The sequence below is a fragment of the Muscardinus avellanarius genome (genome assembly GCF_963383645.1).
Source record: "Muscardinus avellanarius genome assembly, chromosome: 13".
Taxonomy (NCBI): domain Eukaryota; kingdom Metazoa; phylum Chordata; class Mammalia; order Rodentia; family Gliridae; genus Muscardinus; species Muscardinus avellanarius.
Genome location: NC_137799.1, coordinates 24,213,118 through 24,227,231, shown reverse-complemented (window position 1 = coordinate 24,227,231; position 14,114 = coordinate 24,213,118). Strand labels below are relative to the sequence as shown.

Here is a 14,114-nt window from a genome sequence, read left to right as displayed (position 1 = left end):
AGTGGTAGCATGTAGGCCCGGCATGTATGAAGCCTGTGCCTGCTCTCCATCACCACATACATCAGTACGGGGATAGAGAGGAAAAAGGAGCAGCCCATGTACATTTGTATCTGGATTTAGTGTAAAGCATTTGAAATTATTTTCTGCTTGATAAAGTGTGTGTGTGTGTGTGTGTGTGTGTGTGTGTGTGTGTGTTGCACTGGGGATTGGATTGAACCAAGGAGTATTATACTTCCAAGCTACACCTTCAGCCATTTTAATTTTTATTTTGGAACAGGGTCTTGCTAAGTTAATAAAAGTCTCACTGTTTTCTGAGGCTGTCCTCAAACCTGCTATCCTCTTGTCTCAGCCTCCCAAGTCTTGGGATTATCAGTGTGTGCCAGTACGCCCTGCTGTTAAGATTTTAAAAAGTGTTTTGTCTTATATCTCTGTGGATGTAGCCTTCATGTGCTTGACGGAGGGCGAGTGAATAATTTCCAGTGGAAGCCAAGGCACGGACTTGGTGCTTTTCATGTCTAACATGTCAGATGAGCTTCTGGTTCAATATCTAAGAGTTGATATTGATACTGATAGAACTGTTGTGGTTCTATGATTGTATATGGTCAGGAACTTGTATAAACTCCAAACAAAATCTTGGTAACTGAAGAACCAATCCGTAAAAAAACTGTTTTTACTAAAAATTAAGTATTTTAAAATTCAAATCATATGAATAAACTGTTTAGTGACACCCTGTTTCCAAATAACAAAATAAAAAGGTGTTGGGATGTAACTCGGAGGTAGGATGGGCTCAGTCCGCAGTGGCCCCCACTAATAACGATGCAATGATGCTATCATCCTCTCCCTGGTCTCGTTTTCTTCTGTTACCTTACTTAAAGAAAACCGTCAAGAGGCTGAAGAGTATAGACTATTCCGCAATTTCAACATTAAACGCAAAACTTTATATTATGTCCAATTCTTATTTAAACTAGTTGCTTCTGCTTGCTTTATTTCAATACTTCACCTTGATTTGTTGTTGGCGTTGCATCCAACTTAGTATCTGACGTTGCAATTCTTGTACCTTGTAGTTGGCTTCAGGCTTCTTTCTCCTAATAAACTGTACAATCTTTAGCTGTCTCCAAATGTCATCCAAATAGGAGCCTAAAATGCTTCTGTAGATATCTTTTGCATTTGACAAATATCCTGTTAAGTCAAAGTTAGAAAATAAATCACACGCTTCTTTTTCTTTGAGAAATTCCGCAGTAAAAATGATGAAAATAAAGAAATCATAACAGCGACACTTAAAGTTTCACTTAATTCTATTCTGATTTTGATCAAAGATGATCTTAGGATGTCTTATCTCCATTCCCAGATAAGTAAGGACTGTGGACTGCAGCCCTAGTTTAGAGCACCTGAAACAAGCAGAAGGGGGTAGTGTCATATATTCTTCTATCTCGTCATCTGTCTTTGTTTTTCTTAGCTTCAATAGTTATATGATAGCTAGACTGACTCCTAATGCCTGATATTAACGCAGAATATTAGAATCTGGACTAACCTAGCTGCCAGTGCTCTAGAGGGAATACCACTTATTTGCTACAGCTCAATACTTATTCAAACTTTGGAATAGAGAAATAATATTTACATCTGGGTTATAGATAAAAGTCTGGCCTTAACTCAAAGAAAAATTAATTTTACTTTATATTTGAAATAGGTTCTAGAAACTCTAAGTTATAAAATATAATCCCAAACCCATCATTATTAGTCTAAGTAATCCTATAAGGAGTTTAAAACAGTAATATAGTAAAACATATTTTATTGATTTTGAAAAAATCCCAAATTTCTAATATATTCAAAATAGTTTGATTTTTATTGCTCAAAGTAATTCATATCCTGTATTAAATATACAACCTAAAAAATTACAAAGATCTTACTCCTTATAATTTAGCTATATTTCATCTAGCAAAGAGTCAATGTCACAAACATGAAATGAGGACCTAAAATGTATGTGGCAAAATGTCAAGTCTCACATGATAAAACAGTGCATGAGTCAGGTATGGTGGCACATGTATAATCCCAGTACTCAGGAGGCTGAGACAGGAGGATTGCAGGTTTGAGGCTAGCCTCAGCAATTTAGCAAAACTGTTTCAAAATAAAAACTAAAAAGGGCTGGGTGTATATCTCAGAGGTAGAATGCCTCTGAGTTTGACCCCTAGCAACAAAACAAAACAAACAAAAACTACAAAAAACCCAGTGCACAATGATTATATAATCAGATCTGCATAAGGCCATTAGGACCGTATAATTTTGGAAATTCTAAGCCTATTTTCTAGGTGATAACATTTTTTTAAAGATAGTTTATTATGATAAACAGATCATAATATATATATAGTATATCTATTCCAGATTAGGGATTTGGCTCAATGGTAGAGTGCTTGCCTAGCATGTAAAAGGCTAGCTTTAGGGCCGGGCGTGGTGGTGCATACTTGTAATCTCAGCATTCGGGAGGCTCATGGTTCGTGGATAACCTCAGCTACTTACTAAGGCCCTTCACAACTCAGTGAGACCCTGTTTCAAAAATAAAAAGAGTAGCCGGGTGTGGTGGCACACACTTGTAATCCCAGCATTTGGGAGGCTGAGACCAGAGGATCGCGGTTCGCAGACAGTCTCAGCTACTTAGTGAGGCCCTCTGCAACTCAGTGAGACACGGTTTCAATATAAAGAATAAAAAATAGGGCAGGGGGTGTAACTCGGAGGTCAAATGCCCCTGGGTTCCATTCCCCACACCCTCAAAAATAAAATAAAATGACTAAAAAATAGGGCTGGGGGTGTAGCTCAGAGGCAGAATGCCCCTGGGTTCTATTCCCGGCACTGCAAAATAAATAAATAAATAAATAAATAAATAAATAAATAAATAAATAAATAAATAAAATAGGCTAGCTTTGATCTTCAGCACCATTCCTTCAGAGAGAGAGAGAGAGAGAGAGAGAGAGAGAGAGAGAGAGAGAGAGAGAATTTACATATTTATTTCATTATAATTATGTTAAAGTATATATGTGCTTAGTGTAAAATGAAGGCTACATAATAATTTTTTGAAAGATCTATATTAGCTCTGGATGGTGGCACATGCTTATAATTCCAGTACTTGGGAAGCTGAGACAGAATGATCACAGGTTTAAAGCCAGCCTGGGCAACTTAGTGAGACCCTGTTTCAAAATAACAAAAAGTGCTGGGGGTGTAGCTCACAGATAGAATGCTCCTGAGTTCAATCCCCAGTACCACCACCACCACCCCAGTCTGTATTTTTTTGAGAAAAGTAATTCTTATCAGATGAAATACTGCAACGGGAAGTAAAATTTTCTCTACCAACCCAGTGCTGTATCCAAGCTGCATGTTAGAAGGATATCTCTAATTGTTACAAGAAGATGTAAGAGAGCAGCATGCTTGAATGTCATTTCTTTTTCATGATTTGTACCTAAAAAAAACCAAAAACACATTTTCAAAAACACAGCTCATTTGCAGAATTTTAGAATGTGTATTGGAATGGGCTTATGAACACAGCACTACCTGAACTCTTTCCTTTATCAGTTATTCTTCTATCCCTTCCTACCTCCCTCTTCCTACCCCCTTCCACCATTCTGCGGGTATCTCTTTTCAATTGTCTAAAGTGCCTTTTGTCTCCTAATTTTTCTCCATCTTTCACAGAGAGAAAAGAATTCAACCCTTGACTTTCTGATTTCACTTTGTATAATATTCTCTAGTTACATTCGTTTTCCTAAAAATGACACAATTTTGTTTTTCTTTATGGCTCAGTAAAATTCCTTTGTGTGTGTGTAGACCACATTTGGCAGTTCAAGTAACACTATGTCTGTATCTGAATGTATCTCTCCCAATCTCACTAAGATGTTACAGAAGGGGAAGGCAGCAGGGTGGGATAGAAGGGAAACAGGAAACATCAAGACTTGTGTGAGTGTATGTGTATGTTAATGTGTTTCTTCTTAGCTTGTTTTTTTTTTTTTTTTGTCTTTTTGGCCCTGGGGATGGAGCCCAGAGCGGTGCACCTGCAAGGCAGGCACTTTGAAACTGAGCTACATCCCATCCCCAGATACTTGTATCTCTTTGAACCTCACTATGATAACTACAATGCACTAATGAAAGTTGTAAAAAAAAAAAAAGAACATTCTTAATATAATAATTGAACTGTATTATTTACTTATTGGTACTGGAGGTTGAACCCAAAGGTGTTCTATCTCTGAGATACCCCCAGGTCTATTTTATTTTTTTAATTTGAAACGAGGTCTTGGTAAGTTGCTGGGGCTGGCCTAAGACCTGCAATCTTCCTGTCTCAGCCTCCCAAATACTGGGATTACAGGTATGCACCATCATGCCCAGCTAAAATATATTATTGAGTGCTCAGTATATGCCAGGCTGTACAAAAGCTGGATATTTCATTGAATCCAAAGTGAAATTTTTCCAGGCGTAGTGGCACATGCTTGTAATCCCAGCATTTGGGAGGCTGAGACAAGAGGATCATGGTTCGCGACCAGCCTCAACTATTTAGTGAAGCCCTCCACAACTTAGTGAGACCCTGTTTCAAAATAAGAGATAGGGCAGGGGATGTAGCCTGGAAGTCGAATGCCCCTGGGTTCCATCCCCAGACCCACAAAAAACATAAAGTGAAAATTCTTTTAGGAAGATTTATTATTATCTTCATTTTATGAATGAAGAGATAATTTTAGGTTAAGTAATTGTCTGAGGCCAATTAGTGGATAAACTGTTAATCTGGCATGTAAATTTAGACAGCTAACTTTAGAGCCCATGGTTTGTTGCTTCCAAAGAATGTTCAATTATTTTCATCTTTGTTGTAAAAAAAAAGTTAATGATTTCCAGTTATGAAATAAAAAAATAAAGTTAACTTGCCAATTGGCTAAAATAAAGGTAGAGGATCATAACATGAAGAAATACCTTGAAATGGAGACAGACACCTGAGAATATTTTTGTTCAAAGATAAGACTCTAACAAGAGAAGTATTCATAGGGATAAACCAGTTGTGTAATGTGTTCTACTTAGTTCTGCAGCTTTTTAAAGATGACTAACTGGATTTTTCTGTATGTAATATAAGACCAAGAAGACATGATTCTAGGCTGACTGCTCTAATTTAACTAGAGTAGCCCTATTTTTCTCTATTTATAAATAAAAATATTTGTCCGGGTGTGGTGGTACATGCTTGTAACCCCAGCATTTGGGAGGTGGAGACCAGAGGACCACGGTTCGCCTCAGCTACTTAGTGAGGCCCTTTGCAACTCAGCGAGACCCTGTTTCAAAAAATAAAAAAGACTAAAAAGTAGGGCTGGGGGTATAGCTTGGGGGTATAATGCCCCCGGGTTCCATACCCAATACCTAAAAAAAAAAAAAAAAATTGAACACATTTCCTCTAAAAATTTAGAAATTGCTGATCCAGTGAATGAAGATCAAGGCAAATATGTAGTAATCTTTGGGGATCTAGAGGCAACAGGAATGCCAAATATGGGTTGTATGTCTACCGAGCCCCTGCAAAGATTTGTGGGAACAAGTCAGTCATAACCTGGAAGGGATGAGAACAGGTGGAAAGATGATTATTTAGGGACTGGAAATGTAAAAGTGCCTGGAAGAGGGAATACAGACTAGGTAACTCCTTGTAGGAAGTGGTCTGTCTTCTAATCTAGGTTGATTTGATTGTTACCTATAGGTTTAGTTTTATGCCAATGAAAGATTATCAAGCATAGCAGTTATCACTTGCTCAGGAATAAGGCAGTATTGTTCCAAGTGGATACCAAACATGTTTTCCCTCCATTATTCTTCATAAGTACTTTTTTCAGTTCTCAATTTGTTTTGATTGATTACATTCATTGAGTTGTGTTTCCCACCCCTGTGATGATCTGACTGAATGCTAGACATCGTCAACTTCACCTTGTTGGGTGCTAGATATTTTCATGTTCCTGTAAATCTCCTTAAACTTTGCTATGGAATGCAGTTATGTTTCTTGGAGATAGTTTTACCCCTTAGGTCTTGCTACTGTAATTTGGTATGCAGATTCAGAGCAGTGCTTAGTTTATAGGTAATTATTCCTTAATACTGAAGAAAGACTTTTTATTTTTGTTCTGGAGATTGAACCCAGGGGCACTGTACCTCCAAATGACACCACCACCATTTTTATTTTTCACTTTGAAATAAGGTCTCCCTAAGTTGCTGAGGCTGGCCTGTGATCCTATCTCAGCCTTCCAAATACTGGGATTACAGGTATATACCATCATGCCTGGCTTTGAGTAGTTTTTTTTTACATATCCCATAAACTATGAGTTTTTCTTGTCTAGCGCTTCTAATTCTCTTGGATGGTTTGTTTTCTCAACCTCAGGTAATTTCCTCTTATATATTCTGCTGAATGCTTACGGGATTTCCTATAATACATACCTGAATGCATACATGCATACACACATATATTTGTATGTACATATATACATATACGGATGTACACACACATTTGTGAAGCTCTCTAATATCCTATTCTTGCACTCTGGCTCCTTGGTGTCCCTGGATTCTCAGCTCTGTTTCTTCTATACCATGGCCCAGCAACGCTCGCAAGGCAGTGAGTGCGCAGTGACCGGGCTACTGCACTTGTTTCCCTCTCTTAGAAACCACTGTTCTTCATCTAGTTATGTCTAGGCACTTACAAACTGATTCCTTTAATTATGTCTTTGTCTTTTGCTGTTATTTCTGGGAAGATGGTAAAATTAGTATAGATGGTGCAGTCTTAGCTTGAGGGTGGACACTATAAGCTGAATTTTTACTAATTCAACACAATAATAAAAATACAAATTTATATTTTTTAATAATGTGAATTTTATTTATACTCACCTTGGTAAAAAGCATCATTTATTATTTTTTCTTGTTCCTTTAGGAAGAACCTTGTTTGGTCAAAAATAACAGTGGCAAATTTCCAAGTAGTAGGGAGAGTACCGAGGCATACAAGATTTTTTAAAATAGGAGCAGCTGCTGCTTCTAGAAAACAGTATGCATGACACTGGCTATCTGCAGAAATAAAACATTAAAAACAATGTTTTTATAAAGATGGTATGCTTTTTGGTAAGCCAACTGAAGATGTTACTTTCTGAAAAACTAACTTCTATCAAAATTATTTTTTGAGGTAAAAATCATGACATTGTATAGAAACATTTTAGAACATTTATTCAATGGAATAGTAAAAACACAAAAATTCTAATAAAATTATGTAATTGTATGTCTGTCTTATTTGTTAGAAAGGAACTAACTTAATATGGCAAGTATGAAGAGCCTTATAAAGAGAATCACAGGTGGGTGTGGTGGTGCATACCTGTAATCCCACTACTTAGGAAGCTGAGACAGGAGGATTGCAGGTTCAAGGCCTGCCTTGGCAATTTAGCAAGACCCTTAGCAACTTAGTAAGTCCCTGTCTCAAAAAAATAAAAATAAAAACAGGGTTTGGGGATATAGTTTGGAAATAGAACACCCCTGGGTTCAGCCTCCAGTAACAAAGAGAGAGAGAGAGAGAGAGAGAGAGAGAGAGAGAGATAGAGAAAAGAAAGATAATCACATAATAATTTTCTCTTTCCTCCTCCTATATTCGTTTACAAACTCAAGCCAAAATTTTTTTTCATGTGTAAGTCTGGGGATGGAACCCAGAGGCATTCGACCTCCGAGCTACACCCCCTGCCCAATTTATTTTTTATTTTAAAAAAATTAAAAAAAAATTTTTTCCAGTTTTTTATTCTTTATTTTGAAACAGGGTCTCACTGAGTTGTGGATGGCCTCACTAAGTAGCTGAGGCTGTTCATGAACCACGATCCTCCAGTCTCAGCCTCCCAAATGCTGGGATTACAAGTGTGTGCCACCATGCGGGGCTTTTCAAATTTGTAACAATAACAAAGTGTTTCTAGTTTTCACTACCATTACAATACCATTAAAGATTTATATAGTTATCTAGAGATGACAAATAAAATTGAGCCAAAGAATAAAAAGCTATTTGTAAATGATAAAAATGGAAAGAACTTTGGCATCAAATCAGTGTTTCAGCTTCAGTTCTGACACTAGTCTCATATTTCCTTACTGTTTTTTTTTTTTTTTTTTTTTTTTGGTGGTACTGGGGTTCCTGGAAGCCCTTCTTCCTCCGGGCTACACTCCCAGACCTATTTTATATTTTTGAAACAGGGTCTCTTACGCCAGCACGGCTGGCTTCGAACCTGCGCGATCCTCCTGTCTCCGCCTCCCAAGCGCGGGGATTACAAGCGTGCGCCACCACGCCCGGCTCCTTACTGGTTTTAATAACAAGCATGATTTTCTGACTTTAGTCAGAATATTTTTCTTTATAGCAGAACAAAAAACTCAATCAATATAGGAATCAACAGTAATTATTAACATGACCCTAATAGTGGGCAAGAGAACAAAGAGCATGACCATTCGAAGATCATTTTCTAGACTGGGCAGTAGAATCTGAGGAGCTACAGTTTGGTTTTCTCTGATGGATGCAGGGAGGTGGCAGCAGCAATTCTGGGATTGAACTCTAGGGTGCTCTACTATTGAGCTACAACTCCAGCCCTTTTATATTTTTATTTTGAGATATGGTCTCCCTAAATTGCCCATGCTAGACTCAAACTTGTGATTCTCCTGCCCTAGCCTCCCATATTGCTGGGGTTATAGGCATGTGCTACCAGCCTGGTGCAGCAGTGGGTTTTTGTTTTTTGTGGTGCTAGGGAGTGAACTTAGAGACCCCGTACCTCTGATCTACACCCCCAGACCTACTTTGAAGCAGGGTTTTGCTAAGTTGCTGAGGCTGGCCTTCAACCTGTGATCCAACCGTTTCAGCCTTCCAAGTACTGGGATTACAGGCGTGTGTCACAACACTCAGTTTAGCACCAGCAGTTTTAATGAAGGAAGAAATAAGGAACTGGAGTACGGTGGAGAGGGCAGAGGCAGTTAACAAGGCATCTCAAGTCTGGAAATTACTTGAAAGTAAAGTGGAATGAAGAGATTTCTAAACAAGGGAAGAAAATGACATGGAGAATAAGCTAAGTCCTTGATAGCCAGGAAAGAGCTTCCAAAGTAAACCCAAATGTATCTTAAAAGTATGTAACATACCTGATGCTTGAACATCAAGGACATTGTCTGCTCCCCTGTCCTGATTTTTTTCCTCTGGAGTTTTGTTAGTAGGAACAATAGGACTTTGTTCTTGAAAAGTGAAAGAACATTCTTCTTTATCTTGAAATTCTAATGAAAATATTAATTTGCATTGTTCAGGAGAAACTTTGTATTATTTATATTTTTATTTTTTTGATGCTGGGAATTGAACCCAGAGGCATTCTACCTCTAAGCTATACCTCCCTCCTATTTTATTTCTTATTTGGAAACAGCATTTCACTAGGTTGCTGAGACCATCAGTAAGTAGCTGAGGCTGGCTTTGAACTTGTGATCCTCTTGTCTCAGCCTCCCAGGTACTAGGATTACAAGTGTACATCACCACGCCTGGCTATAACCATATTTATTTATATTTTGCCCATTCTTTTATGTACAAGTTATGCTTGAATTATGATACAAATATTGGTTGAAATGGTATCAGTTACATATAGAATTGTCACCTAGCAAGGTAAGTTATAATGTGGTTAAACATAAAGGATCATAAAATTCTAAAATCTTTAAATACTATTGTGTTTTTACTATGAAAAATATACTGGCTGACAAAGCAATATAACTTTCAGCAGATCTATGAAAGGCCATCACATCTTTTGGAAAAGTGTATGCAATGCCATAACATTAATCAAGAGCTTTAGTATAGAGGACAGTAAGACCTAGCTATGTTCTAAGTCATACACACACACACACACACACACACACACACACACACTTGTGGTACTGTGGATTGAACTCAGGAGGATTCTACCTCTGAGCTACACCCCCAGCCCTATTTTTTTATTCTTTATCTTGAAACAGAGTCTCACTGAGTTGCGGAGGATCTCACTAAGTAGCTGAGGCTGACTGCGAACCGTGATCCTCCTGTTTCAGCCTCCCAAATGCTGAGGTTGCAAGTGTGAGGCACTATGCTTGGCTCACATAAATATTTTTATATCTATTTCATCAGGGTAATGTCTGTCAAATTTATTCTAGAATGCCTATTGTTTACCAAAAGTAAAATGATATGACACATTTATGCTACCTTGAGTGGGTCAGATATAGGAAATAGAACAATTATAACTCAAACAGAAAACTCCGGTAACATCAGGAAGAGTAATAAGTAATTAAAAGGAAAAGAAAATCTTAAATATATATTAAAATGTAAGCTAATATACTTAGGACTTCTAATAGAGAAAAATGGCAGTGTGACCATGAATTTGTATGGCCAAATACAAGTGAATTTGTATGGCCAAATTTTAGAAAGCAAATTTTACAAATATTGGCATTTGTTACAAACTCAAATGCAACTTTTAAATGTTTTCAAAAAATTGTATGTACTTCCGTGAGGCAAGGCCGCTACTGAGGCCTCTGAGGCTGATATCGGAGCCTGCCTTGAGGCTAGGCCGGTGCTGGGGCCACTGAGGCCAGTATCGGAGCCAGCTGAGGGGTTAGGCTGGTGTCGGGGCCAGCAAGACCAGAATCGGAGCTTCCCATGAGGAAAGGCCGCTGCTTGAGCCAGCGAGGTCTGGATCAGTCCACCGGGTAGCCAGGCTACTACTGGGGCAGTCAAGAGTGGGATCGGTACTTGCAACGCAGCATGCACAGAGAAATATCGCAGAAAATAAAAACCAGATGCTTCCCCTAATCAGCAATAACTAGGAGGAAAGGGGCAACAGGAAGAGGTCAAGCTATAGAAAGGGCCCTATAGTGAAGCAATTAAGGTGACCAATCAGAGGGTATGGAATAGGGGAGGATGGAGCCTCTTTAAAATGCAGGAGGTACATAAACAAATGTATCAAAGTTAATCACCAAACAAGCATGGGATCGAGGAAGGGGGAAGGAATGGGATGGGGACTGGATGAGGGCTAATTGGATGATGTGTGCTTGTATATCCTCTCAAGTCTTGTATTCCAATGTGATATATGATTACAATGCACCAATAAAAAAAGTATTTAAAAAGTTAAAAAGGCTAAAATCTAATTTTAGTACAAATGCTTTAGCAAAATAGAACAAAATGTCCTTAATCTGATAAGTGTTGGTTTCTAAGAAAACTTTAGTCGATATAATTTACTGATGATATTTTATAAATATGTATTGTTAACCTGGAGAAAAAAAATTTGTATGTACATCTATGTCTAAATCTATATCTATGTATCCATATCCACAAGTAAGTATCATGAATGAATGGCATTTTTTGACTATGAAAAATATTTTATCTAATAGAAATTTATTTCTTTGTTTTCTATAATAAATTATGCACTTTGTCCTTAAGCATCATAACTATGCCAAAATATCACAAGGTTACCCACCATCTCTTTTATCATGGTCTGTCAGCTCAGTCTCTAAGGTGCAAGTCTTATATTTATTTCGTAGCATAATAAAGTCACTCAAAAGGTCCAAATGATTCTCCTGTGTTTTGCCATGTTCAAAAGATGCTTTTTTAATTTTTGAAGAGGAAGGTGATTTAATAGATTGTTCTGTGTTGTCAAGTTCAACCTCATCTTTATTTTCTTTCTCTTGGATTATTCTGTCAACTAGTTCTCCATCATTCTTCGGGTTTTCTTTATTTTCTTGTTTTTCAACAGAGATAAATTCATCGGACAAACACAGATCTGATACTTCTTCTGCCAGAGATGGACTCTTTTGTGCAAGTGATATATTATCATTTGTAGATTTCTCATTAATAAGTACAATAGGCGGGGGACTTTTATATTCTAGCTGTGCTAAAAACAGAAAATAAAAAAATGAGCAATCTATTATGGTTTTAGGATAACATTTAACTTTAGTTTATTAAAATAATTTGATCTTGGGAATAGTTTGTTTACTGTTTCAAAAATCAATTTTGATCTAAATAAAACTTAAAAATGTAAATATAAAAAATTAGCACCTTTTTTCTTATAATAGTAATTAGGTGACCAGGCAAAGAAAGAATTCCAGAAAAGTCCTACTGCTAATTGGCTTATAAGAGTTATATCCTTGGAGCTAATAATTACCAAAAACTTAGGTACCAGATAAGCGACATACTGTAAGAAAATACTTGTAATATAATACTTGACAAAAGACTGCATCCAAAAAATAGAACTCTTATAATTCAGTATTTTAAAAAGCAACCTAATTAAAAAGTTGGCAAAAGATTTCAACAATATTTCATATAAGATATTTATATTCTACAACATGAATCTTAAAACATGTTCCGTGAAAGAAGCCAGTCACAAAAGGCGACATATGAGTTGTAGTTATATGAAAAGTCTTAAAGAGGTGAATCTATAGAGACAGAGAATAAAGTAGTAGTTCCACAGCTGGGCAAAATCTGGAGTGATTGCTAATAGATATGGGTTTTTTTTGGGGGTGATATAAGTGTTCTAAAATGGTCTGTGATAATGACTATATAATTTTGTGACTATACTAAGAGCCACTAAAGGGTAGACTTTCGATGGGTTTATTGTATTGTAGGTGAACTATATCACAATAAAGCTGTTTGGTTTTTTAAAGAAGTTATATAGGGCCGGGCGTGGTGGCGCATGCTTGTAATCCCTGAGCTTGGGAGGCAGAGACAGGAGGATCACGCAGGTTATATAGGTCAATGAGCATGTAAAAAGATGCTCATAGTTATTAGTTATTTAGGAAGTACAGATTAAAACCATAATGAAATAACCACAATATACAGATTAGAATAGCCACTACCAACTTCCGGGAAGATGGCGACCGAGAAAAGCGGGGCTTAAGAGTCCCGCTAACAACCAATCTCCATTACCACAAAAAGAGCGCCTTTCATAGCCAGAAAACACCATCACCAGAAAAACAAAAAAACCACCAGGCTCCAGAGAGAAAGCGAACTGAGAACAGAGCTCAGGGCCACAGAGGAGACACACGCGCCCGAGGACGCGGCAGCAGTGCCATACTGCTGGCGGCAGCGGCGAACTCAGCGGACGGCTACAGCAAGCCGAGGTGAGCCGATGCGGAACAGCCAGGCGGGATCTTTCGGCGCAGACAGCATTTAAAGCTCCCAGTGGCTGAGCTCAGCACACGCTGCAGGGATTCAGCGTGGAAATCAAAACCAGAGAAGAAAAAATACGCCAGCCTCATGGCCGAGGGCGTGGCAGAGGCGCCATATTGCCACCGGCGGCGGCAGCAGCAGTGAATTCACCGAGTCCAGTACAGCTACATCTACGTACTCAAGAACAGTGAGTCAAATTGCGGGCCACAGAGGAGAAATCCCAGTATTGTGCCTCCTGGGACTTGACCCAGTGAGGGAGTGGTGGTGGCAGAGATATCACACCATAGGAGAGCGTGCAACCTGGCACCCCCCATAGTTTAAAGCAGCCTCTATCGACCCCCTGGGTCGGAGACTCTGTGATACAACCCAGTAAAGGAGTAGTAGGGTCTGAGATAATACAGACTCGAGATCCAGAGCACCTTAAGTGAAGCCATAGTGACCCAAGGGAAGAACCCAGAGAAGGCACAAACCTCCGAAATCATGGGAAAGAGGAATAACACTGAAGTAATGAATGTGCACAACCCCACAACATCAGAACCTGATAAAACAGAAAATCAGAGGTTTCTAGAAGATCAAATCAGGAAAATAACTGTAGAAATAATAGAGGTGCTTCGAAAAGAACTCAGAGAGAGCCAAAAAGAGATAAAGGATGCAATTAATGAAGTAAAGGCCTCAATTCAAAGCACAAACAACCGATTAGACCACATGGAGAACAGAATCTCGCTCTTAGAAGATGAGCAATCCAAAAATGAATGCATAGTTTCTAATCTAGAAAAAGATATCCAACAGCAGGAATCTGACATTGAAGAAATATGGGCCCATCTTAAGAGAGCTAACCTAAGAATAATTGGAATAGAGGAGGGAAAAGAAAGTGATACCAAAGGGATCAACAATCTCTTCAAGGAAGTAATAGCAGAAAATTTTCCAAATATAGAGCAAGAGGTTGATACACAGATCCAGGAAA

General features: G+C 38.1%; 1 protein-coding gene across 1 annotated transcript in view; it reads right to left on the bottom strand.

The window, feature by feature from the left end:
- Positions 1 to 14,114, bottom strand: part of SHOC1 (shortage in chiasmata 1) — a gene marked incomplete at its 5' end in the record, with an annotated part of 107,779 nt that overhangs the window by 32,213 nt on the left and 61,452 nt on the right. Inside the window, 5 exons of the mRNA XM_080708913.1 lie at positions 1,001 to 1,179; positions 3,344 to 3,448; positions 6,868 to 7,041; positions 9,124 to 9,243; positions 11,463 to 11,876. Coding sequence (XP_080565039.1) covers positions 1,001 to 1,179; positions 3,344 to 3,448; positions 6,868 to 7,041; positions 9,124 to 9,243; positions 11,463 to 11,876 — 992 coding nt within the window. The remainder of the gene's footprint in view (positions 1 to 1,000; positions 1,180 to 3,343; positions 3,449 to 6,867; positions 7,042 to 9,123; positions 9,244 to 11,462; positions 11,877 to 14,114) is intronic.